The sequence below is a fragment of the Lissotriton vulgaris genome, chromosome 5, assembly GCF_964263255.1.
Source record: "Lissotriton vulgaris chromosome 5, aLisVul1.2, whole genome shotgun sequence".
In the NCBI taxonomy this organism is placed as follows: domain Eukaryota; kingdom Metazoa; phylum Chordata; class Amphibia; order Caudata; family Salamandridae; genus Lissotriton; species Lissotriton vulgaris.
Genome location: NC_141693.1, coordinates 1,727,094,409 through 1,727,121,620, shown reverse-complemented (window position 1 = coordinate 1,727,121,620; position 27,212 = coordinate 1,727,094,409). Strand labels below are relative to the sequence as shown.

The window sequence follows — 27,212 nt, the reverse complement described above, 5'->3', positions numbered from 1 at the left end:
CTATCATTGTGCAATCATCTATTCAGAGGTTCAATCACATCCACCTTTAGAGCTCTGTGGTCCCTCAGGATGTCACCCTTTGACAGCATGCATGTGTATGAGGGTGCCATCCAGTAGACTATGTTCACCTCAGAGTCTCATATTCCTGAGTCAATCCATCTTTTCAGCACCCATGTTCTGAGGTTTTGCACTCTTTGGCCTTCAGGCCTCCTTCACAGGGCGTATGCCCTTGGAGGTGGTCATCTCATAAGCTGAGGTTCTCCACCAAGACAGAACCCAACACTAAGCTGTCAAGAGACAATGCCCTCATGATTCTCAGCACTTTCATCAGGATGAAATTAGCAGCAACACTCTCCGTTCAACTTGCTCTTTATTGTGATCGTGGATCAGAGAATTCACGGAGAACAGAGAGAGAGTCGGCAACAGAAACAGCCTATCAGAAATCACCGCAGCTGGCCCTCGCTTTGGAACAGCACACACACATTTTCACAATATTGACGAGAGCAGATGCCACCCACCCACCAAACCCCTTTCTCCTTCAATGGATAGCTTCCAACGTGTCCCACATTAGGGTTGTGCTCTCCCATCGACACCACAACCCGCGTCATGATGGGACCTCTCTCTGCGTAGCAGTGGGGGGGAGGCAATGCAGAAACTGGTCGGTCGACAGGAACCTGGAGAAGGAAGATGCTCTGTACAGATTGGGATCATTGGGTGTCAATTAAAATGAAAAATGACGCAATAAAAACAATAATTGGTACATCAAAAAGGAGATGGGTAAGCGGGAGACAGGCCACAGTCACCATATGTAGGAGTCGTCATATCTGCAAATAGAAAGAGAAACATTGTCAAGCATCTAATATTTTTCAGAATAAACAAACTCATGAAATGATTCAATGCGTGAATGAATGAAAGAATGAGCGGATTTGGTAAAGCGCACAGCTACTCAGGCTAGAGTGTCCTGGCGCTGAAAGTGGACAATTGGCAGGTCACTGAAACATACGTTAGTACCTAAAGGCTCTGACAAATCTCCCCTGGTCCTTACCTCCCCCTGTTTTCCACCAGTGCAAGCTCGCACATCACACATTGCGCTTGTATATATGTCCGTGTGTATGTATGTGCGTATATGTATATAAATATACACACGCACACACACACACACACACACACACAGTGAGTGAGATGTGATATTCTTTGGTATTTCAACAATTGATTCCACACAATATACTGGCTGCACAGGGGCTGCAATACAACCTATCTACCGTCATCTTGAAATGTCAACAATGTTTTGGCCATCTACCATTCTCTATGGTCTTCTTCAGAATGTGTTAAATTATTTCATCTCATTTAGCAATCCATCTGCGGCATCAACCTTGTTTTTAGAGCTATGTTCCATCTTGAAAATGTGCTTGGTTATGATATGTGATGTTAATAACGAACACTTAACAAGTTTAGCTAACCTTCTGGATATATGGTGTTAGTTTATTGCCAGCATACGGACAGATATAAGCATGTATTGGCAGCATAGACTGTTTATCTGTCAGTGAGGAAACAGATAAGGTTATTTAAGGTGGTAAAAGTGTTCATCATTTCCAGCAGTAAAGTGAATCCTTTTCAATATTTGTTTTCTATTGGTAGCGCTGTTCCAGAGTGTGACACCTGATTCCTGATGCTACTGTGATTGACTAGTAGCAACTTTACTCTGAATCTATTAACATTGCATGTTATCTCTGGTCATACCCTATAATTATTGTGTAAGCCTATGAGCCCCTCCTTAGTTGTGGGTGTTGTACCAATTATCTCCAGCTCTTCTGCCCAATATGAGTCAGAGGCCTTTGAAATTCTGTTTCTTAGCTGCCCAACACTTTTGCAAATGCTACATGTTAACACTCACTCTGTTTATTTTGCGCTTTGCATCCTGCTCTGTCCACATCTTGGTGTGAAGCTCGGCAAATTCAAGTCTAGACACTACTGGTACTAGAAGAAAAGACGCCTAGGCGCAGGGCAAACTTCCACCTCCCTTATTTACAGTACAAGTAGATAAAGGCTCTGCTTTCTAAGAGAAGTAAGTGTAAAGGGTAATTGACTGAAACCCTTAGGGCAACATCTAGTATTACAGGCTCTCAACACTGTCTTGTTCTTGGAGAAGCATCTACCGTTTGTAGAATCATAGTCATTCAGTAGAGATTATCACTAAATCTTTTGGGCATGGTCTAGTGTCTGAGGATTACAGAATAGACTGTTTGGCACAGTCTAGACTTCACATTTGTCAATTGATCTGTTGGAACCAGTTTAGTTTTGGGAACTCTGTAGTTATATGATGCATGCTGCCTGTTCAAAAATGCCAATTGATCTTTTGGGGCGGGTCTATTATTGTGGGCTGCCAATCAGTCTGTTTGTGATAATCTGCTGTTGGATGCTTTTAGCATACTGTATTGCTGAGGACTGCTGATCGGTCTGCAGGTAACAGTCTACTGTAGGGATTCTTCAGTGATCATTTGGACATATTCCAGAGAAGATGTCTTCAAACTGGGGGCCGCACCCCCTGGGGGGCGGGTTTAAGGGAACCAAAGTGGGGCACCAGGCTATAGCCAAGAGAATCATCATCCTGATAACAGTGCTTTGACCAGAATTATATGTTTGACAACCATGTATTTGATTACATTTTAAAAGGAGTAGCTGCACATTAACTGCAATGTTTAAATATGTCTAGACATATCTAAACATCACCAATTTAAGAGAATAATTGTGATTTTGTTTTACTCAGGGGGGTGCAGTATTAAAAAGTTTGACGACCACTGTTCTAGAGTTACGGATTCTCGATCAGTCACTGGGCACAGTAGAGCAAACTGCTGATTACTCTGATGGGCCCAATGAAGGATTGGGGATTCCTAAATTATTGGTTCGAGAAAAGCCCAGTGCTGTAGACTACTGATTGTTCAGTATGGTTTAGTCTCTGACTGTGACACCGTCTCAGTGTATGGATTGCTTTTATATACTTTGTTATTGTCGTCTCCGGCTGGATCACCTTGCTACAATGCTGAAAAAGACGCGTCTTCTTCAGCTAGGTGTATCCTTGAAAGGATGAATGCGAGAAGAACTGCTGCTTACTCTAGTGGGCCTCAGACACAGCGATGAAGCCTAGTTTGTGATCCCATACAGCACCGTTTGGAGGCGAAGGCTGTAGACTTACCGTGATCGCGTGGGGTTATCTACGTTGTCTCCATACAGCAGGTCAGATATCAGGACCTCCGCGGGACTGGCCCTCTTACCATACCTGCAAGGACAATACAAAATTAAGCACAAGGAAACAACCTCGTAATCTTCCCTCCCACTCTGTCTCAAGTTCCTCACCACAGAAGATCCTAGATTTGAGTTTTGAAAAATAACTTGGTAGCCACAGACCTGGGAAAAAATCTATAGATTTTGAAGCAAGACTGCCCTGCTTAATATTCATGGCAACGATCACGGCTATAACCACTACTACCACAACATGGCGCCAGATGCTGGAGCAGCCATGTTTCCTTCTACGCTTAAAACAGGTGCTTGCAAATGTATGTGTTTTTGTCCAAGGACCCTCAAAGCTTTGATTTCACTGGTGGAGGATTGTGGATGTTTACCTACGCATGGGTAGTGTTCGAAGTCAGTGAGACTGTTTCCTGGGAAGAATAAAAACAATGGAGGCTAGGGTAGATGGAAGGTCGTAATATAGGATCGCCCCCATTATTTATACATTCCAGCCCCTAGTGGAGCAGTATCCTGCAGTTGTACAATAATGAGAGTATGAAGGTTCACAAAGAAAAAAAACAGCTGCATTTGCATTTTCATGGTCACCTCTGCTAGTTAAGGCTCTGCCAAGATTGCACGAGAGCATATTAGAAACCAAAGGATATGTTTCCACCTTTCTTAAAATGAGTGCACACACCTCCTTTGGACCCATGAGTAAACTGAGTCCATGTGTGTCCTACTGTGATTTGGTCTGTGGGAGAGGTATGGGGCCCTTTGGGGTGCAGCCTTTCCCTCTGCATGTCCCCATCATGAGTCTTATAGTGCTACGAATACAACATGCTTCTTCCCTTTGCGCGCCAGTGATGTTTTGTCTCTATGAAACAACTTGGGATAACTGCCCACCCACACAAGATAACTCTCCACATACCCACACCAGAGACCTCTCCACACACACAAACATACCAGTTGCGTCTCCGTCCATACACAAATACACACTGGATTTCTCTGCACAAACCCAAACCAGACCCCTCTCCACTCACCCACCTCTCCAAACACGCACACTTTTTTTTGTTTCTTTTTATTGAAATTATAAGGCAATAAACTACAATGTACATAATACCCGTTCAATCGAGGGAGGAACAAGGCAGTACAGAATCATTTGCGATCGGCAATGGGAAGGGGGAGGGGGGGGAGAAACAAGTCAGTACGACATCAGGATAACGCTGCAGTAAAAACGTGAGGTGGGGGGAAAGTGAAGCATCATCGTTAGCTGTCGTGGGAGGAGTGCAGATGCCACCATGGTAACTGTTCCAGAGACCCCAGATCTTGCTCCACTTCCGGGGTCGCCCCCGGGCTACGTATACAGTTTTCTCCCTAAACATCACCCAGTCCATATTCTCCCTCCATGCTTCAACCGTAGGTGGCCTCTGGGATCCCCATAATTGTGCTATATCTCTTTTAGCGATCATGTTGCCAAGAGTCACCCACTGAGTTTGTGCCGCATTGTGATCCGTTGGCTCCCACACATTCAATAAACAACGCCTGGCCTCGGGCAAAAGAGCAACACCCGTAACTTCCTCTATCATTTTATGTACCTCATTCCAGAAGACAGTCACATCACAACACTCCCAGAGAATGTGGAGGAATGTCCCAACCAGCCTGCATCGCCGCTTACACAAACCGTCCTCAGAGAATCCCATTCTAACCAGACGGGGGGCCGTTACATAAATCCTATGGAGTATCTTGAGCTGCACTAACCGAGCCGAGCCGGAATCGCAACCTCCTTGGGAGAGGAGACCGTCGACTGCCAGTCCTCGTCATCCAACCAAACACGCACACTTGATACCTCTCCATGCACACACACACACACACACAAAAACAATTGCTTATCCATACACAACTGCTATCTCTTTATTAGCTACACCAAATGGCCTCTCAATACTAGATGCCTCTCCACTCACCTACAGCACATACCCTCTCCACATGCCTGCAAACATAGACACACCAGATACCTTTCTACACACCCACATTAGGTGCCTCTCCATGCACATCTAAACACACAGACACAACACACCAGTTGCTTCTCCACATACACACAGAAAACCACCAGCCCAGCTCTCCCATGCTGGTGTGCTGCTTTGCTTCCTCACTGTCTCTCTGAGCGCTTTCTCTTGCTTTTGCTTTGTTTTACTGCTTTCTCCTTACTATCCTCGTTTCTCTGTGTGCGTTCTGCTTTTGCTTCATTTTACTGCTTTCTCCTTTATTTCCCCCTGTTTTTCTGATGGCTTTCTCCTGCTTCGCCCTCATTTTATACTGCTTTGTCCTTTCTTTCCCCTGTTTTTCTGAGTGCTTTCTCTTGCTTTTGCCTTGTTTCCTCCTGCTTTCTCCTTCCTCCCCCCATTTTTCTGAGTGTTTTTCCCTCGTTTTCATTACTTACATGGAATAAACAGAGCACTGCGAAGCAGCTAGTAATTCCCTCGCCTTGAGACCCTGACGGGTGATTTGCCTCACTTTATAAATCCTGATTGATTGAGGTACCTCTCCACACACATCCACAGACATTAGGGGGCAGATTTATGTTGCCGGACGCATCTCTGCAAATCAGCAGAGATGCGCCAGGAAAGATGCGGCACGCAAGTTTATACTTGCGCAACCCATGATGCGCCGAATTTACAATGCGGCGCACCATGGAGCAGGAATAAAAAGATGCGTGTCGCATCTAGGGCGTGAAGTTGGCGCAGTGCTGAAGATGTGCTGCAAGCGGCACGCAACTCCAGCACTTTTCCAACTTGCCCTATCTGTAACGTGGTGCGTCAAGCCTTACGCCTGCTTCAAGCAGGCGCAGGGTTTTGACGCATCAGCGCTGGTAAAGTGACTCAGTGAAATCTTGTAGATTTTACTGTGTCACTTTTCAGGGGCGTTCCTGCTACGGAACGCCCCCCCCTGCGTGGAAACGCCCACATGAAACCTGACGCAGCTTTCATGTGGCGCAGGGCTTTACAACGTGACACATCTCCCAGATGCGTCACGTTGTAAATACCCCGCACCATGGCGCATCTTTTGCGCGGCTGCTGCATCACAAAAGTGGCACAATGGTGTCATAAAAGAGGCGCAAGGGGCTTGTAAATCTGTCCCTAGATGCCTTTCCACACAGCCTCGGCCACTGCAGGTATTTCGAGAGACGAACACAAGGGAAAATTAAATAAATAATTAATTTTCCCTCGTGGTCGTCTGTCGAAATCCCCCCCAGCCGGCCCCACCACTCTTACCTGCAGCAGCGCGGCTGTTTCCACGTACTCATGCAAGAAACCTACCTCTGAGACACCAACACCAGGTACCTCTGCACACTCCCATACCAGATACCGCTCAGACACCTACACCAGATATCTCTCCATTTCTCCATATCAGATACCTCTCCCCGCATGTACATACACAAACACAGACAAAACACACACACCAGACGGCTCTTCTCAAAAACTACATCAGACACCTCTCCATACACTCACACCAGAATGTTCTCCACACACCCACTCAGATGCTCTCTCCACACAGTGACACAATGCTTAATTCATTAAACAAGCATTGGAAATGCAATAGGGCTCGCATTAGGAAAGTTTGAGCTATTGGTCTTACAAATGAATTTTTTTTATTTGTGTTATTTTTTAAAATAGCTAAATTAATAGCTTTGTCATTTACAATGCCAATAGTTATAACTTTCGCAAATGTGACACCTATAGCATTTGTAATGCAACATGTTTTGTATTTACGTGACTTAGATGTATTAATATTACAAATAACAATGGCTTTTAAATAATACTTAAATATTTTTTTTAATTTGTAATGGCAATAGCTTAAACTTTTGTAAATAACTTTTGTGAAGATTATGTTCAGTGTTTTTTATTGCGACGAAAATCCAAGAACAGAAGTGAAATATTAACATCTTTTTGTGATTTGTAATAAAGCGTGAAAGCTTGAAAACAGTTTGAAACATTGAAAGAACATATTTGAACCAGTGATGCTGTGGTTGCGCTGAGTGATGCTGTGGTTGCGCTGAGTGATGCTGTGGTGGTGCTGAGTGATGCTGTGGTGGTGCTGAGTGATGCTGTGGTTGCGCTGAATGATGCTGTGGTTGCGCTGAGTGATGCTGTGGTTGCGCTGAGTGGTGTGTGCATCGGTGGAGCTTAGTGGGTGCATTGGTGGAGCTGTGTGGTGGCTGCATCGGTGGAGCTGTGTGGTGGCTGCATCGGTGGAGCTGTGTGGTGGGTGCATCAGTGGAGCTGTGTGGTGGGTGCCTCAGTGGAGCTGTGTTGGTGGAGCTGTGTGGTGGGTGCATCAGTGGAGCTGTGTGGTGGGTGCATCGGTGGAGCTGTGTGGTGGGGCATGGTAGAGCTGTGTGGTGGGTGCCTCGGTGGAGCTGTGTGGTGGGTGCATCGGTGAAGCTGTGTGGTGGGTGCATCGGTGGAGCTGTGTGGTGGGTGCATCGGTGGAGCTGTGTGGTGGGGCATGGTAGAGCTGTGTGGTGGGGCATGGTAGAGCTGTGTGGTGGGTGCCTCGGTGGAGCTGTGTGGTGGGTGCATCGGTGGAGCTGTGTGGTGGGTGCATCGGTGGAGCTGTGTGGTGGGTGCATCGGTAGGGCTGTGTGGTGGGTCCATCGGTAGGGCTGTGTGGTGGGTGCCTCGGTGGAGCTGTGTGGTGGGTGCCTCAGTGGAGCTGTGTGGTGGGTGCATCGGTGGAGCTGGGTCGGTGGAGCTGTGTGGTGGGTACCTCGGTGGAGCTGTGTGGTGGGTACCTCGGTGGAGCTGTGTGGTGGGTACCTCGGTGGAGCTGTGTGGTGGGTACCTCGGGGGAGCTGTGTGGTGGGTACCTCGGGGGAGCTGTGTGGTGGGTGCATCGGTGGAGCTGTGTGGTGGGTGCATCAGTGGAGCTGTGTGGTGGGTGCATCGGTGGAGCTGTGTCGTTGGAGCTGTGTGCTGGGTGCATCAGTGGAGCTGTGTGTTGGGTGCATCAGTGGAGCTGGGTGGTGGGTGCATCAGTGGAGCTGTGTAGTGGGTGCATCGGTGGAGCTGTGTAGGTGGAGCTGTGTGGTGGGTGCATCTGTGGAGCTGTGTGGTGGGTGCCTCGGTGGAGCTGTGTGGTGGGTGCCTCGGTAGGGCTGTGTGGTGGGTGCCTCGGAGGAGCTGTGTGGTGGGTGCCTCGGAGGAGCTGTGTGGTGGGTGCCTCAGTGGAGCTGTGTGGTGGGTGCATCGGTGGAGCTGTGTCGGTGGAGCTGTGTGGTGGGTGCATCAGTGGAGCTGTGTGGTGGGTGCATCGGTGGAGCTGTGGGGCGGGGCATGGTAGAGCTGTGTGGTGGGTGCCTCGGTGGAGCTGTGTGGTGGGTGCATCGGTGGAGCTGTGTGGTGGGTGCATCAGTGGAGCTGTGTGGTGGGTGCCTCGGAGGAGCTGTGTGGTGGGTGCATCAGTGGAGCTGTGTGGTGGGTGCCTCGGAGGAGCTGTGTGGTGGGTGCCTCGGTGAAGCTGTATGGTGGGTGCCTCGGTGAAGCTGTGTGGTGGGTGCATCGGTGGAGCTGTGTGGTGGGTGCATCGGTGGAGCGGTGTGGTGGGTGCCTCGGTGAAGCTGTGTGGTGGGTGCATCGGTGGAGCTGTGTGGTGGGTGCATCAGTGGAGCTGTGTGGTGGGTGCCTCGGAGGAGCTGTGTGGTGGGTGCCTCGGTGAAGCTGTATGGTGGGTGCCTCGGTGAAGCTGTGTGGTGGGTGCATCGGTGGAGCTGTGTGGTGGGTGCATCGGTGGAGCGGTGTGGTGGGTGCATCGGTGGAGCTGTGTCGGTGAAGCTGTGTGGTGTGTGCATCGGTGGAGCTGGGTGGTGGGTGCATCGGTGGAGCTGTGTCGGTGGAGCTGTGTGGTGGGTGCATCTGTGGAGCTGTGTGGTGGGTGCATTGGTGGAGCTGTGTCGGTGGAGCTGTGTAGTGGGTGCATCGGTGGAGCTGGGTGGTGGGTGCATCGGTGGAGCTGTGTCGGTGGAGCTGTGTCGGTGGAGCTGTGTGGTGGCTGCATCGGTGGAGCTGTGTGGTGGCTGCATCGGTGGAGCTGTGTGGTGGCTGCATCGGTGGAGCTGTGTGGTGGCTGCATCGGTGGAGCTGTGTGGTGGCTGCATCGGTGGAGCTGTGTGGTGGGTGCATCGGTGGAGCTGTGTGGTGGGTGCATCGGTGGAGCTGTGTGGTGGGTGCATCAGTGGAGCTGTGTGGTGGGTGCCTCAGTGGAGCTGTGTGGTGGGTGCCTCAGTGGAGCTGTGTCGGTGAAGCTGTGTGGTGTGTGCATCGGTGGAGCTGGGTGCATCGGTGGAGCTGTGTCGGTGGAGCTGTGTGGTGGCTGCATCGGTGGAGTTGTGTGGTGGGTGCATCTGTGGAGCTGTGTGGTGGGTGCATTGGTGGAGCTGTGTCGGTGGAGCTGTGTAGTGTGTGCATCGGGGAAGCTGGGTGGTGGGTGCATCGGTGGAGCTGTGTGGTGGCTGCATCGGTGGAGCTGTGTCGGTGGAGCTGTGTGGTGGGTGCATCGGTGGAGCTGTGTGGTGGCTGCATCGGTGGAGCTGTGTGGTGGGTGCATCAGTGGAGCTGTGTGGTGGGTGCATCAGTGGAGCTGTGTGGTGGGTGCCTCAGTGGAGCTGTGTCGGTGGAGCTGTGTGGTGGGTGCATCAGTGGAGCTGTGTGGTGGGTGCATCGGTGGAGCTGTGTGGTGGGGCATGGTAGAGCTGTGTGGTGGGTGCCTCGGTGGAGCTGTGTGGTGGGTGCCTCGGTGGAGCTGTGTGGTGGGTGCATCGGTGGAGCTGTGTGGTGGGTGCATCGGTAGGGCTGTGTGGTGGGTGCATCGGTAGGGCTGTGTGGTGGGTCCATCGGTAGGGCTGTGTGGTGGGTGCCTCGGTGGAGCTGTGTGGTGGGTGCCTCAGTGGAGCTGTGTGGTGGGTGCATCGGTGGAGCTGTGTCGGTGGAGCTGTGTGGTGGGTACCTCAGTGGAGCTGTGTGGTGGGTACCTCGGTGGAGCTGTGTGGTGGGTACCTCGGGGGAGCTGTGTGGTGGGTGCATCGGTGGAGCTGTGTGGTGGGTGCATCAGTGGAGCTGTATGGTGGGTGCATCGGCGGAGCTGTGTCGTTGGAGCTGTGTGCTGGGTGCATCAGTGGAGCTGGGTGGTGGGTGCATCAGTGGAGCTGTGTCGGTGGAGCTGTGTGGTGGCTGCATCGGTGGAGCTGTGTGGTGGGTGCATCTGTGGAGCTGTGTGGTTGGTGCATTGGTGGAGCTGTGTCGGTGGAGCTGTGTAGTGGGTGCATCGGTGGAGCTGTGTGGTGGGTGCATCAGTGGAGCTGTGTGGTGGGTGCATCGGTGGAGCTGTGTGGTGGGGCATGGTAGAGCTGTGTGGTGGGTGCCTCGGTGGAGCTGTGTGGTGGGTGCATCGGTGAAGCTGTGTGGTGGGTGCATCGGTGGAGCTGTGTGGTGGGTGCATCGGTGGAGCTGTGTGGTGGGGCATGGTAGAGCTGTGTGGTGGGGCATGGTAGAGCTGTGTGGTGGGTGCCTCGGTGGAGCTGTGTGGTGGGTGCATCGGTGGAGCTGTGTGGTGGGTGCATCGGTGGAGCTGTGTGGTGGGTGCATCGGTAGGGCTGTGTGGTGGGTCCATCGGTAGGGCTGTGTGGTGGGTGCCTCGGTGGAGCTGTGTGGTGGGTGCCTCAGTGGAGCTGTGTGGTGGGTGCATCGGTGGAGCTGGGTCGGTGGAGCTGTGTGGTGGGTACCTCGGTGGAGCTGTGTGGTGGGTACCTCAGTGGAGCTGTGTGGTGGGTACCTCGGTGGAGCTGTGTGGTGGGTACCTCGGGGGAGCTGTGTGGTGGGTACCTCGGTGGAGCTGGGTCGGTGGAGCTGTGTGGTGGGTACCTCGGTGGAGCTGTGTGGTGGGTACCTCAGTGGAGCTGTGTGGTGGGTACCTCGGTGGAGCTGTGTGGTGGGTACCTCGGGGGAGCTGTGTGGTGGGTACCTCGGGGGAGCTGTGTGGTGGGTGCATCGGTGGAGCTGTGTGGTGGGTGCATCAGTGGAGCTGTGTGGTGGGTGCATCGGTGGAGCTGTGTCGTTGGAGCTGTGTGCTGGGTGCATCAGTGGAGCTGTGTGTTGGGTGCATCAGTGGAGCTGGGTGGTGGGTGCATCAGTGGAGCTGTGAAGTGGGTGCATCGGTGGAGCTGTGTAGGTGGAGCTGTGTGGTGGGTGCATCTGTGGAGCTGTGTGGTGGGTGCCTCAGTGGAGCTGTGTGGTGGGTGCCTCGGTAGGGCTGTGTGGTGGGTGCCTCGGAGGAGCTGTGTGGTGGGTGCCTCGTGGAGCTGTGTGGTGGGTGCCTCAGTGGAGCTGTGTGGTGGGTGCATCGGTGGAGCTGTGTCAGTGGAGCTGTGTGGTGGGTGCATCAGTGGAGCTGTGTGGTGGGTGCATCGGTGGAGCTGTGTGGTGGGGCATGGTAGAGCTGTGTGGTGGGTGCCTCGGTGGAGCTGTGTGGTGGGTGCATCGGTGGAGCTGTGTGGTGGGTGCATCGGTGGAGCTGTGTGGTGGGTGCCTCGGTGAAGCTGTGTGGTGGGTGCATCGGTGGAGCTGTGTGGTGGGTGCATCAGTGGAGCTGTGTGGTGGGTGCCTCGGAAGAGCTGTGTGGTGGGTGCCTCGGTGAAGCTGTATGGTGGGTGCCTCGGTGAAGCTGTGTGGTGGGTGCATCGGTGGAGCTGTGTGGTGGGTGCATCGGTGGAGCTGTGTGGTGGGTGCATCGGTGGAGCGGTGTGGTGGGTGCATCGGTGGAGCTGTGTCGGTGAAGCTGTGTGGTGTGTGCATCGGTGAGGCTGGGTGGTGGGTGCATCGGTGGAGCTGTGTCGGTGGAGCTGTGTGGTGGCTGCATCGGTGGAGCTGTGTGGTGGGTGCATCTGTGGAGCTGTGTGGTGGGTGCATTGGTGGAGCTGTGTCGGTGGAGCTGTGTAGTGGGTGCATCGGTGGAGCTGGGTGGTGGGTGCATCGGTGGAGCTGTGTCGGTGGAGCTGTGTCGGTGGAGCTGTGTGGTGGCTGCATCGGTGGAGCTGTGTGGTGGCTGCATCGGTGGAGCTGTGTGGTGGCTGCATCGGTGGAGCTGTGTGGTGGCTGCATCTGTGGAGCTGTGTGGTGGGTGCATCGGTGGAGCTGTGTGGTGGGTGCATCAGTGGAGCTGTGTGGTGGGTGCCTCAGTGGAGCTGTGTGGTGGGTGCCTCAGTGGAGCTGTGTCGGTGAAGCTGTGTGGTGTGTGCATCGGTGGAGCTGGGTGCATCGGTGGAGCTGTGTCGGTGGAGCTGTGTGGTGGCTGCATCGGTGGAGCTGTGTGGTGGGTGCATCTGTGGAGCTGTGTGGTGGGTGCATTGGTGGAGCTGTGTCGGTGGAGCTGTGTAGTGGGTGCATCGGGGAAGCTGGGTGGTGGGTGCATCGGTGGAGCTGTGTCGGTGGAGCTGTGTCGTTGGAGCTGTGTGGTGGCTGCATCGGTGGAGCTGTGTGGTGGCTGCATCGGTGGAGCTGTGTGGTGGCTGCATCGGTGGAGCTGTGTCGGTGGAGCTGTGTGGTGGGTGCATCGGTGGAGCTGTGTGGTGGCTGCATCGGTGGAGCTGTGTGGTGGGTGCATCAGTGGAGCTGTGTGGTGGGTGCCTCAGTGGAGCTGTGTGGTGGGTGCCTCAGTGGAGCTGTGTGGTGGGTGCCTCAGTGGAGCTGTGTGGTGGGTGCATCGGTGGAGCTGTGTGGTGGGGCATGGTAGAGCTGTGTGGTGGGTGCCTCGGTGGAGCTGTGTGGTGGGTGCCTCGGTGGAGCTGTGTGGTGGGTGCATCGGTGGAGCTGTGTGGTGGGTGCATCGGTAGGGCTGTGTGGTGGGTGCATCGGTAGGGCTGTGTGGTGGGTCCATCGGTAGGGCTGTGTGGTGGGTGCCTCGGTGGAGCTGTGTGGTGGGTGCCTCAGTGGAGCTGTGTGGTGGGTGCATCGGTGGAGCTGTGTCAGTGGAGCTGTGTGGTGGGTACCTCAGTGGAGCTGTGTGGTGGGTACCTCGGTGGAGCTGTGTGGTGGGTACCTCGGGGGAGCTGTGTGGTGGGTGCATCGGTGGAGCTGTGTGGTGGGTGCATCAGTGGAGCTGTATGGTGGGTGCATCGGTGGAGCTGTGTCGTTGGAGCTGTGTGCTGGGTGCATCAGTGGAGCTGGGTGGTGGGTGCATCAGTGGACCTGTGTCGGTGGTGCTGTGTGGTGGCTGCATCGGTGGAGCTGTGTGGTGGGTGCATCTGTGGAGCTGTGTGGTGGGTGCATTGGTGGAGCTGTGTCGGTGGAGCTGTGTAGTGGGTGCATCGGTGGAGCTGTGTGGTGGGTGCATCAGTGGAGCTGTGTGGTGGGTGCATCGGTGGAGCTGTGTGGTGGGTGCATCGGTGGAGCTGGGTGGTGGGTGCATCGGTGGAGCTGTGTCGGTGGAGCTGTGTGGTGGGTGCATCGGTGGAGCTGTGTGGTGGCTGCATCGGTGGAGCTGTGTGGTGGCTGCATCGGTGGAGCTGTGTGGTGGGTGCATCGGTGGAGCTGGGTGGTTGGTGCATCGGTGGAGCTGTGTCGGTGGAGCTGTGTGGTGGGTGCATCGGTGGAGCTGTGTGGTGGGGGCATGGTAGAGCTGTGTGGTGGGGGCATGGTAGAGCCGTGTGGTGGGTGCCTCGGTGGAGCTGTGTGGTGGGTGCCTCGGTGGAGCTGTGTGGTGGGTGCCTCGGTGGAGCTGTGTGGTGGGTGCCTCGGTGGAGCTGTGTGGTGGGTGCCTCAGTGGAGCTGTGTGGTGGGTGCATCGGTGGAGCTGTGTCGGTGGAGCTGTGTGGTGGGTGCATCAGTGGAGCTGTGTGGTGGGTGCCTCGGAGGAGCTGTGTGGTGGGTGCATCTGTGGAGCTGTGTGATGGGTGCCTTGGTGGAGCTGTATGGTGGGTGCCTCGGTGAAGCTGTATGGTGGGTGCCTCGGTGAAGCTGTGTGGTGGGTGCATCGGTGGAGCTGTGTGGTGGGTGCATCGGTGGAGCGGTGTGGTGGGTGCATCGGTGGAGCTGTGTCGGTGAAGCTGTGTGGTGTGTGCATCGGTGGAGCTGGGTGGTGGGTGCATCGGTGGAGCTGTGTCGGTGGAGCTGTGTGGTGGCTGCATCGGTGGAGCTGTGTGGTGGGTGCATCTGTGGAGCTGTGTGGTGGGTGCATTGGTGGAGCTGTGTCGGTGGAGCTGTGTAGTGGGTGCATCGGTGGAGCTGGGTGGTGGGTGCATCGGTGGAGCTGTGTCGGTGGAGCTGTGTCGGTGGAGCTGTGTGGTGGCTGCATCGGTGGAGCTGTGTGGTGGCTGCAATCGGTGGAGCTGTGTGGTGGCTGCATCGGTGGAGCTGTGTGGTGGCTGCATCGGTGGAGCTGTGTCGGTGGAGCTGTGTGGTGGGTGCATCGGTGGAGCTGTGTGGTGGGTGCATCAGTGGAGCTGTGTGGTGGGTGCCTCAGTGGAGCTGTGTTGGTGGAGCTGTGTGGTGGGTGCATCAGTGGAGCTGTGTGGTGGGTGCATCGGTGGAGCTGGGTCGGTGGAGCTGTGTGGTGGGTACCTCGGTGGAGCTGTGTGGTGGGTACCTCGGTGGAGCTGTGTGGTGGGTACCTCGGTGGAGCTGTGTGGTGGGTACCTCTGGGGAGCTGTGTGCTGGGTGCATCAGTGGAGCTGTGTGTTGGGTGCATCAGTGGAGCTGTGTGGTGGGTGCATCAGTGGAGCTGTGTGGTGGGTGCATCGGTGGAGCTGTGTGGTGGGTGCATCGGTGGAGCTGGGTGGTGGGTGCATCGGTGGAGCTGTGTCGGTGGAGCTGTGTGGTGGGTGCATCGGTGGAGCTGTGTGGTGGCTGCATCGGTGGAGCTGTGTGGTGGCTGCATCGGTGGAGCTGTGTGGTGGGTGCATCGGTGGAGCTGGGTGGTTGGTGCATCGGTGGAGCTGTGTCGGTGGAGCTGTGTGGTGGGTGCATCGGTGGAGCTGTGTGGTGGGGGCATGGTAGAGCTGTGTGGTGGGGGCATGGTAGAGCCGTGTGGTGGGTGCCTCGGTGGAGCTGTGTGGTGGGTGCCTCGGTGGAGCTGTGTGGTGGGTGCCTCGGTGGAGCTGTGTGGTGGGTGCCTCGGTGGAGCTGTGTGGTGGGTGCCTCAGTGGAGCTGTGTGGTGGGTGCATCGGTGGAGCTGTGTCGGTGGAGCTGTGTGGTGGGTGCATCAGTGGAGCTGTGTGGTGGGTGCCTCGGAGGAGCTGTGTGGTGGGTGCATCTGTGGAGCTGTGTGATGGGTGCCTTGGTGGAGCTGTATGGTGGGTGCCTCGGTGAAGCTGTATGGTGGGTGCCTCGGTGAAGCTGTGTGGTGGGTGCATCGGTGGAGCTGTGTGGTGGGTGCATCGGTGGAGCGGTGTGGTGGGTGCATCGGTGGAGCTGTGTCGGTGAAGCTGTGTGGTGTGTGCATCGGTGGAGCTGGGTGGTGGGTGCATCGGTGGAGCTGTGTCGGTGGAGCTGTGTGGTGGCTGCATCGGTGGAGCTGTGTGGTGGGTGCATCTGTGGAGCTGTGTGGTGGGTGCATTGGTGGAGCTGTGTTGGTGGAGCTGTGTAGTGGGTGCATCGGTGGAGCTGGGTGGTGGGTGCATCGGTGGAGCTGTGTCGGTGGAGCTGTGTCGGTGGAGCTGTGTGGTGGCTGCATCGGTGGAGCTGTGTGGTGGCTGCAATCGGTGGAGCTGTGTGGTGGCTGCATCGGTGGAGCTGTGTGGTGGCTGCATCGGTGGAGCTGTGTCGGTGGAGCTGTGTGGTGGGTGCATCGGTGAAGCTGTGTGGTGGGTGCATCAGTGGAGCTGTGTGGTGGGTGCCTCAGTGGAGCTGTGTTGGTGGAGCTGTGTGGTGGGTGCATCAGTGGAGCTGTGTGGTGGGTGCATCGGTGGAGCTGTGTGGTGGGGCATGGTAGAGCTGTGTGGTGGGTGCCTCGGTGGAGCTGTGTGGTGGGTGCATCGGTGAAGCTGTGTGGTGGGTGCATCGGTGGAGCTGTATGGTGGGTGCATCGGTGGAGCTGTGTGGTGGGGCATGGTAGAGCTGTGTGGTGGGTGCCTCGTGGAGCTGTGTGGTGGGTGCATCGGTGGAGCTGTGTGATGGGTGCATCGGTGGAGCTGTGTGGTGGGTTCATCGGTAGGGCTGTGTGGTGGGTGCCTCGGTGGAGCTGTGTGGTGGGTGCCTCAGTGGAGCTGTGTGGTGGGTGCATCGGTGGAGCTGGGTCGGTGGAGCTGTGTGGTGGGTACCTCGGTGGAGCTGTGTGGTGGGTACCTCGGTGGAGCTGTGTGGTGGGTACCTCGGTGGAGCTGTGTGGTGGGTACCTCTGGGGAGCTGTGTGCTGGGTGCATCAGTGGAGCTGTGTGTTGGGTGCATCAGTGGAGCTGGGTGGTGGGTGCATCAGTGGAGCTGTGTAGTGGGTGCATCGGTGGAGTTGTGTAGGTGGAGCTGTGTGGTGGGTGCATCTGTGGAGCTGTGTGGTGGGTGCCTCGGTGGAGCTGTGTGGTGGGTGCCTCGGTGGAGCTGTGTGGTGGGTGCCTCGGTGGAGCTGTGTGGTGGGTGCCTCGGTAGGGCTGTGTGGTGGGTGCCTCGGAGGAGCTGTGTGGTGGGTGCCTCGGAGGAGCTGTGTGGTGGGTGCCTCGGTGGAGCTGTGTGGTGGGGCATGGTAGAGCTGTGTGGTGGGTGCCTCGGTGGAGCTGTGTGGTGGGTGCATCGGTGGAGCTGTGTGGTGGGTGCATCGGTGGAGCTGTGTGGTGAGTGCATTGGTGGAGCTGTGTGGTGGGTGCATCGGTGGAGCTGTGTGGAGGGGCATGGTAGAGCTGTGTGGTGGGGCATGGTAGAGCTGTGTGGTGGGGCATGGTAGAGCTGTGTGGTGGGTGCCTCGGTGGAGCTGTGTGGTGGGTGCATCGGTGGAGTTGTGTGGTGGGTGCATCGGTGGAGCTGTGTGGTGGGTGCATCGGTAGGGCTGTGTGGTGGGTGCCTCGGTGGAGCTGTGTGGTGGGTGCCTCAGTGGAGCTGTGTGGTGGGTGCCTCAGTGGAGCTGTGTGGTGGGTGTATCGGTGGAGCTGTGTCGGTGGAGCTGTGTGGTGGGTACCTCGGTGGAGCTGTGTGGTGGGTACCTCGGTGGAGCTGTGTGGTGGGTACCTCGGGGGAGCTGTGTGGTGGGTGCATCGGTGGAGCTGTGTGGTGGGTGCATCGGTGGAGCTGTGTGGTGGGTGCATCAGTGGAGCTGTGTGGTGGGTGCATCGGTGGAGCTGTGTCGTTGGAGCTGTGTGCATCGGTGGACCTGGGTGGTGGGTGCATCAGTGGAGCTGGGTGGTGGGTGCATCAGTGGAGCTGTGTAGTGGGTGCATCGGTGGAGCTGTGTAGGTGGAGCTGTGTGGTGGGTGCCTCGGTGGAGCTGTGTGGTGGGTGCCTCGGTGGAGCTGTGTGGTGGGTGCCTCGGTGGAGCTGTGTGCTGGGTGCATTGGTGGAGCTGGGTGGTGGGTACATCGGTGGAGCTGGGTGGTGGGTGCATTGGTGGAGCTGTGTGGTGGGTGCATCTGTGGACCTGTGTAGGTGGAGCTGTGTGGTGGGTGCATCGGTGGAGCTGGGTGGTGGGTGCATCATTGGAGCTGGGTGGTGGGTGCCTCAGTGGAGCTGTGTGGTTGGTGCATCGGTGGAGCTGTATGATGGGTGCCTCGGTGGAGCAGGATTCAATGGTCTTATTACGAGGAGGCCCTGGTGTCAGAACACTCATGTTGTAATAAAACAACGGATAGTACATTATCTAGAGATGTATTTCAAATCAACTTCAAGAAATTTGTTTAGCAATATTAGAATCCGAGTGCTTACTCACTCAGCATCAGAGTGGTTAAACTGCTGACCATGGAACGACTAGTTTCGTTCCAATTGTGCAGTACGGTACAAATAAATCTGTTTTGTGGCGTTCATTCAATTTCTTCATGCATGCCAGGTCACGTGCTTTAAACCACAGCCATATTACGTAGGCCATGCATCTTCGAAAGGATTTCTAGTTACACTTTTTTTTGGTCATGCCCTTTAGAGAACACACCTCAACTTTCACGAAAGTTACAGCACTGGTCATAGACACATTAACAATGAGAGCTGCATTAGTGAGCGCAGGACCCATGATCTTCAAATTGCACACAGTTCTCTACAACATGCACATTAACCCACTTAGCTATGACACCGCTCAGAAAAAAATGCCTTGATAGGGGAGGGTGACACAGAAATTGAGCTGCAGGTATGCTTCGTGCAAATTATGATGCGATATGTTTGGGGAGCACACTCAACACACACAACTCTACTCCACACTCCGAGCTCGTGCTAAAACCCGAATCTCGAGGGAGTTGTGTGTCTGTGACATTGTAACCTGGTAGCTTTTCCATCTTCCTACCTTGTGTGCAGATATTTTCGGTGTGACCAACACGATGCAAATACACTCGTTCGAGAGATTGGGGCTGTCACTAAGGCGCTGGAGTCTCAGCTGAGTTTGGAATGAAAGAGGCGGATGCGTGCACTCAGCATTCAAAGACCCTCGGACGCCTTAATGGCACATGGAATACTTTACAGCCTTCTAATGGCAGGCGGCGGTTAATGACTGTGAAGAACAAACAGAAAGCACCAGAAACGAGGCGGAAATGCAAGACACATGGCAAGCTGGAGGGAAAACGTGCGGTATCGGCCTCTGCTTTTAAGGGATCTGAGATTTAATGAAAGGTTGGTGCATTTCAAAGGCATGGTGTTTGACGTCTGTGCCCCTTCACGTGCGCGGGAAAGGTGGGAAGACATAGCCTTACTTGGCTTTCTCTGCCCTGCTCTCTAAAGAGAAATCTCCCGAATAGCCCCTGCATTATCTTGGTTAGAGATGCTGATTTATCAATTGTTCAGGGCAGGTGGAAAATAGAAATGGAACTGTCCCCGGAATGGGTAATCAGCATGCATGGAAGTCACAATCCCTAAATAAAACGCCTGTCTCTAATTTCTTTATACCTCAAAGAAACATGTTAAACAAGTTTTAAAAGGAGACACGGCCTCCGGCCGTGAAACTGAAAGTACGGCCGGCCGGCCGTGAATAATTAGCTGGTGAGAAATGAGCTGGGAGGGCTGCCTTTGATGTGGTAATGCGAGGCAGGCAGGCAGGCGGCTGGTGGCATTGTGCACGCGCTTTTTAGGGCTTGCGCTTGCGCAATGACCTAAAAAGCACATGCACTCAAAGGATTCGCCAGTGGAATCGCCAGTGGTGGTTAAACACTGGATAAGCCCCTATAGAGCTTCCAGCTGTGCACATGTGCACAGCAGGCTCGCCCTAAAAAACACAGAAGTGCAAGGCTGCCAATGTTGTTCTTAGAAGTCTACCGTCTACTTCCATAAGTGATGCAGCCAACATCCACCACTGGTGCAGGCCACTTTCACGGCTAGCACTTAATTTGTGAAACGTAAATAGAACTAGTAGATGGTAAATTGTAATCTAAAGAGTCAAGATCAGTGGGATGGCTTTCTCAAGAAACGTATATGACACCAACAGGTTGCAAGTTGCAGCGCCACAAAGTTAACTCAGTGGGCTAATGCAATAATTGCTATGTGAAACTTTTAGTTCCCTGCTTTTAATCAGACTGGTTTACACACTCTGTTGCAGTTTAAAATGTGGCAGTGAGCAGGCGCGGCCCAGAGGAGGAGGAAGCCAAGTGCAGTCTGGCATTGCTATCCGTCTCCAATCACTTTAATGTGCTGCAAAGAACCCTAAAGCCTTGAGAAACCTTTCAGAAATGATCCCTAAACAATGGCTATTTATGGTGGTTTATTCTGCTACTCAGGTAGTTACCTAAAACCTAAATCTTCTTTGTTACTCAACACGCCATATTTCTAAAATTAACAAGTATTAGCAAAGCTAATAGCTTTGCCCTCTGGCGTTGCCCTTGTCGACCTCAGTGCCGGACTGGCTACCGGGCGTTTTGGCATGCTGCCGAGCTGGGGACTGATTTAGTTGATGGGGACCTGCATGCGCTGAACGAAATTCGTTTTGCTTTGTTTATTTCGAAGCACACGCAGGTCTCCATCAACTAAATCAGCCCCCACCGCAGTGACATCAGCCTCCAGCTCGGCAGAATGCCAAAACGCCCGGTAGCCAGTCCGGCCCTGGTCGACCTATTGCTTTTTCCAATGTTTGTGAAGGTTCTGTTCAGCATTGGATAATGTTTTAAAAAGTGCTTGTGGCTGATGCTGGAAAGTACTGGCAAAAAAGTACAATGAATTATGCACTCACATGTTGGCAGACAGGAGTTGTTAGGTACACCTAAACCCATTACAATTTAGGTATCCTACCATTTCTACCCCATTTTTAGCTTTACCACCTAGGAGCCAGAATAAAGTATTTGCAACTAACTAGGCAGGTAATTTTAACTAATCACATATACTCCACTCCTTCACATCACATTCCTTGCACCACACATAGTCTTTTGTAAGTGCTCCTACGTAATTCCGCAAGTCGCAGCACGCCCCAGTCCGTAGAGGGCTGGGATGGCCCCTATGATGAAGCTTTCACCGTGGGGCAACCCTGGTGAGTGAGGGGACACCTTAAAAAAAGGAATATTTTTCATTTGTTTTCCTTTTTTCTTTTTTGGAACTATTGACACTATTCCAACACCATTGTGTGCTTTGGGAATAGAGTCATAGACTACGGCTGCGTTCTTGATCTCTGTCCCCAGAGATCTTGTGTGACTCACTAGTATGTACACATACCAGATACCTCTTCACACACATGCACACACACACATACATATGAAATACCTCTACACTCACTCCACATATGTCCACAATACTCATACCAGATAGCTTGCAGACACTCACACTGGATACCTCTCAACACATGCACATCAAATGCACTCTTCACCACTCACACCAGACATCTCTCTATGTATGCACATCATATGCCCTATCATAAAACTCATAAGCACTCACACCATGTGTCATTTCCAAATTCTCACACCAGTCCCCTTCCACACCAGTTGCCTCTCCACACACCCATGAGATATGTCACTCTAGAACACTCCTTCAGCCTATACCTTTCCACAAATCCACCAAAGATACCTTCTCTTCACTCCCAAACCAGGTAACCCCTCCACATTTCCATGCTAGATATTTCTGCACACACCCTCCAGGTACCTTTCGACTTGAACACCACAGAGAGCCTTCACTCGTCCATTCTCTATACGCCTACTCCAGATGGTCTCTTCCTATGAGAGACCCTCTCCCGCCACCGTACATACAATTTCCCACCACGGTCCTCCTCTCTCCTCAATTGACACTTTTCCCACACACAACACCTACAAATATCCTCTTTACACATATAGCCCTTTTTCAGGATGATCTTTTCCGATACCCACACCAAGTTACCTATTCCTACACCAGCCTCTGACCAGTCCCACCCTCTCCTCGCCTAGCATTATTTATGCTGACATTATCTCCATTATTATTATATGTGCTACTGCTTTGTCCTGCTGTTCATTGAGCTGGTGTGCTGTTTTATCGAGTTCCTAGTTGTGCTGTTGCAAAAGCTAACATTGTAGGTATTTCTTTTTTTGATAGTATTATATGTCTTGTTATTCCTTGTGTAGTTTTATGTGTAATCTCCTGTGGCATGTGCACTTGGTTGATGCTCCATTATAGAGTGTGCTAACATTCTGAGCCGTGCTGTTCTACATTGTCAATATTCTGTGTTCTACTATTGTATGCCCGATTTATTGTCCCATAATTTTCTGCGTTTTATTGTTAAATGTATTGTTATTGTACGAGGTGTCAACATTATGTGAAAGTGATGTTATTCAATGTTTTATTATTTTATTTACTGTTTTTGTAGCATATACATTGCAAGATCGAATTCTCTTTTCCTGGATAGTAATGCCCTTTCTTTTTGTAGGTGGAACTCTACTCGAGGTTTGGACCTTCCGTGCCTCTGTTTGTAAGAATTTTGAAGAAAGTGAGTGCATCCTGCTATATAATTTAAAATATTTTCTTATTCCATTATACAAGTGTTGTTGTATTATAAAGAAAGTAAGCGCTGCTTCTTGGGAGTTGCATCCTGTTTTATTCTTCATAACTGGTTTCCATCATGTCTAACATTCATAATGTGTTTCACAGGTTGGTGATTGTAGGAACAGCCAACACGTGTTTCGCCCCATATGTTGGCCCATCGGGTCTGGGGCTTTCTCAAGGCTCTTATATTAAGTTAAACATCAATAAAACAGTAGTCTCTGTGATCGATCAGCAAGGGACATTAGCAGCGGGATCAGCCGCGGCCAGTGCAGGTAAGGGCAGTGTGGCCTGGTGAGGGGGGATATTTGTTTCATTTTCCCTTGTCATTGTCTGTCGAAATCCCCCCTCACAAGGCCCGTCGCCCCATCGCTCTTACCTGCACAGATCGCGGCTGAGCGGTATGTTGAGTCAAAATTTCGGTACTTAGAATTAGTCTCTCCGTATTTCGTCTCGGGTGAAATCCCCTGTATTGGTGTACGTATTTGGTATTTGCTGAGGTTTTGTTTATTTATTTATTTAATTTCTTGTATAGCGCAAGAATCGACCCCGATCGGGGTATCTCCGCGCTTTGCTCACTAAGATGGTGAAAAACAAGGGCATTACAGATGAGCTGATTTGCTGTTCACCATGGGCTGTGGTTCTGTGCGCTGTGTACTGTCATACGAAGATGAAGGGAAAGACATGAATCATGCAGTGTGGGGTGCAAGCTGTCAAGCCCAAAAAGAAAGGGCAATGGACTGAAATGTTATCACTGAAATTAATAATTATTTGCAACTTCTGCCCTTTCCTTCCCGAGGCTTTCAGCACCATATCGAGTAGCTCGGAGGGTTGCAGTAAAAGCAACAATTAATTAACAGGGTAAATGCAATACCTACGTGCATTCGATTTCAATGTATCACGTGCAGGGCCAGACTGGCTACCGGGCGTTTTGGCATGTTGCCCAGCTGAGGGCTGATTTGATTGATGGGGACCTGCATGTGCTGAAGAAATTCGTTTTGCTTTGTTTATTTCGAAGCACACGCAGGTCTCCATCAACGAAATTAGCCCCCACCGCAGTGACATCAGCCCCCAGCTCGGCACCATGCCAAAACGCCCGGTGCCAGTCCGGCCCTGATCATGTGACTGTAAATTAAGGAGTGGAATGCAGCGAAAACACCACAAGTACATGAGAACACATTAAACACACCAGCTTCATACTCTCTTCCAACTCACACAGCCACACCATGTGAGACATACGGTTGGAGATGCATCACTCTCCAGCAGCACTAAAGCAGCACCGACAATAGAACACAAAAGTAGAACAAGCATCACAATCACGTGTAAACACACAGCATGGCACAGTGGAGTGTCGCTTCTCTAAAGCATTACACAAAATACCACAGATCACGACTCGGAGTCAGATCACAAGGCCCAGCGCCATCTTTCCATATCGTGGCCTACCTGCAGCTCGCAGGTTTATGACCATTCATACAGACGAAAGGCCACCAGGCACCTGCAAACAAGCACAGCAGAAGGCAGACAACTAACTGTAAGACTCCCCTCTTCGGAGCACCCCAAAAAGGACTAGATAATCAAAAGTACGCGATTCTTAAAGCTTCTTCTGAGTGCAAATTTGGCTTAATCGTGCAAATTGTATTTTATGAGTGTTAAAAATGGGGAGACGCTTCGCGTTTGTGGTGCAGAGCAGCAGCTGGGGACCGGCACAGGCAGAAACTGCAAGCCCCAGGAATCAGCGGACCAGCAGCCCCTCCCCCCTTGCCACTGGGGGCTTCTTACTTCGCGCGCCTCCTTCGCGGGAGACGCTTCGCGTTTGTGGTGCAGAGCAGCAGCTGGGGACCGGCACGGGCAGAAACTGCAAGCCCCAGGAACCAGCGGACCAGCAGCCCCTCCCCCGTGCCATCGGGGGGATTTAACCATCTGTGGATTCCCGCAACGCGGGACGCGCGAGGGCAGGCGCTGGGCTAAGCCCCGGCAAAGGGTGGGCTGTCTGTGGCCGTCAGGGGCCGGAAGAGGCCAGGCTGGGCCTCCCCTTTTTTTGAGAACTGCTTTTGGAACATTGAGGGCGCGATAGGTCCCATCTTTACTGACTCGGGCCGGCAAGAGAAGAGGTGGCGCTTTTGAATGTGAGTGACTGGGCTGGGCCACTACCCCAAAACCTTTGCCTTTGGTATAAATAGGGGGGTGTAGTTGGGTTGTTTGACAAATTGGTTAGTAGGGGTGGCTTTGATCTGTCACACAGACTGTCATTAGGGCCTGGAGTTGTATTTCGGTCATGTTTGCACACTAGTCATCCTATTTTGTAGACTCTTAATAGACTTTTAGCATAATGGCTAGTACTGTGCAAACAAGGTCATCGAAATTGGGTCATAATATCCCACCTAACTCCCGCCCTGCGACCAAACAAAAGGGAAATTTCCCCCAATAACTGTACAGCCCACTGCAATTGAAAGACGCTTATCACTAACTCCGCAAATTGACCTCACCTCCATGTCCCAAGAGCCTGAGACCGATGTTATGGTTAACTCCTCACAGAATTTACTAGCGTCCCCAGCCGCGGAGATCCCTTGTGCCCAGATGGTGAATAAAGATGATCTTGAGAAACCCAAAGCTGGGAGAAAGGTACCTATCTCCAAGAAAAAGGGGGCCAGCCTTAGGAAACTCAGGCACAAGAAGGGCAAAACTATTTCAGTCCCGACTGAAGCAATTAGTGTGGAAGTAGGGGAGAAGGTGGGGCACGTGCTGCAATCGCAAGCACCCCCTAGCTGGGTGTCCCAATTAATAACTGATCTGCAAAGCCATTTTGAGCAACTTGTTAACACGCAGATTAAACTAATTGTGAGTCAGTTAGATAAAGTAGTAAGTCTATTGAAAACGGGGGGGGGGCAGGGTGGTACTCTGCTCCCTACCACAGTAGCTAATTCTAACGTTCCTGAAACTACTCCCGGGAACTTGCCCGCAGTACAATCTAGTAGACTCCCTGTTGTGCAAACAACCTCCACTATGGGCCCAACACTACCTTTAATCCCCCAACATCCAAGTACCAGTAGTGTCCCTAATAGAAGCAACCCGAGTATAGGTGAGGTAATCCCTGCCCAAGCCCTAACGCACAAGCGGACTACCCCAGAAACCCCATCGCTGTGCCAACCAAGAGAACCACCCTCCAAGGCGATCACCAATCAGCTCCCATGTATAAATTGACCCCCAGAGGCATCCCCATATGTAGTTATACTTACGGGGGTGCCAGAGTTGAAGCCAGACCATACAGAATCTTACGTTAAATTACAGAATAGGACCATGTTCTGGCTGAATAGGAATAGGCCGCTTTCAGGGAATGGACAGGGGGAAATTTTGTTCGCCCGGAGGGTGAGCTGGTTGGGGAATAGGCACAAGGACATCACGGGTAATTGTGTGGTAGTAAATTTTAGGGACCGCAGAGTAGTCGACCACATATTAAGAGGGCGCCCTGTAAACCAATCAAGCCCTTGGGTTACTTCTATTTGATGGGAACTTTGAGTCACAGCCAAGGTCCCATACATCTAGGAAGAATGGATAGTTCCAACGACGGGACGGGCCCTTGCACCCAATGCCAGGTGTTTTTCCGGGAAACCAGGGTGTATTGAGTCTGAGGAATAGTTTTGACCCCTTGATGTCACTAGAGGAGCTTGATTGACTAAAGAGCAATAGTGCCCTTTCCAAGAAGCTCTTACAGGAAGAGGGAGGTCTCACTAACACCCCCCAGGTTGCATCCCTATCCCCCCACCCTGCACTGAATGTGTCCATTAGCTATGAGGATGACCTAAGTTGGGGCTTTCAGTCAAAAGCATAAGAATGACATCCTAAATTTACCAACATCAGAGGAGGTCGTCCCAATAATGGAGTACCCCGCTAGGAGCCCTCCTGATCCCACTATTGCTTCCCCTCTCTTAGGATACTCTTCTAGGCTTTTGGCCAGGACAATAAGGAGTGAGGATGTACTGGGGTCAGATCAGACCTCTCTGCCTCCCCTGCGGCCAGTGAGCCAACTTAACCTTTCAAGGTTCAATGATGGTTTAAATAGCGAAAGACCAATTGATAAAACCCCTGTGACACATCAGTCTACAAAGAGACTTAGTCAAGGGGGGCTCAAACTAGTATTGTGGAATATAGCTGGTCTGTCAGCCAAATTTGATAACCAGGAACGGAGGCAGTATATCACCGGGTTCCAGGTAATTTGTCTGCAGGAAACCTGGGTCGTAGATTGCAGCCCCTTTCACTTAGCAGGGTACAAGCGTTTCTCTGTGCCTACCCAGAAATCAGTGTCGGGAGAGCTATGGGAGGACTATTTATATTTGTGGATTTGCAGACGGAGGGAATGTGGACTAACTTAAATTGGACCTCAAACAACATGCAGGCTCTTGGGTTCCTTATAAATGGGTTAAGTGTGATATTGATTAACCTGTATAATGCCGTTGTATCTAAGGGGAATGAATCTATAATACATGAATTAGATAACAGACTAAGTCTAGAGACAGCGCGAAGGAAGGGGGCGGTGGCCCCATTTGTGGTAATAGCTGGTGACTTTCATTGTCATTTGTGCCCTAATCAATTACCTTTCAACGAAGAGTGGTCTCGTTTCCCGGTGGAGGAAGACCTGCATTTTGAGCACACAAGTGAGGGGATTGAATTAGGTAAGGTTCTGAAAAGCCATGCCTTGGAACATACCATTGATTTGGTTGCTATTGGAAGGGAAGGAGCTGTTAACCCAACCTTTAAGGGTGGAGGGTGCAGTTCTTACATAGATTATATTGTGGTTTCTAGACTATTTAAGGACTGGATAAGAAGGGTCGAGATTGAATGGAGTGCATTTAGTGACCACAACCCTCTAGTTCTCGAGATAATAGACCTGCCCCCCA

General features: G+C 52.6%; 1 protein-coding gene across 1 annotated transcript in view; it reads right to left on the bottom strand.

The window, feature by feature from the left end:
- Positions 1-357: 357 nt before the first annotated feature.
- The window catches only part of PYY (peptide YY), a 69,839-nt gene continuing 42,984 nt past the window's right edge, over positions 358-27,212 (bottom strand). The window contains exons 3-4 of the mRNA XM_086920473.1: positions 3,194-3,277; positions 358-824 (exon numbers count right to left, since the gene is read on the bottom strand). Coding sequence (XP_086776599.1) covers positions 800-824; positions 3,194-3,277 — 109 coding nt within the window. The 3' untranslated portion in view covers positions 358-799. The remainder of the gene's footprint in view (positions 825-3,193; positions 3,278-27,212) is intronic.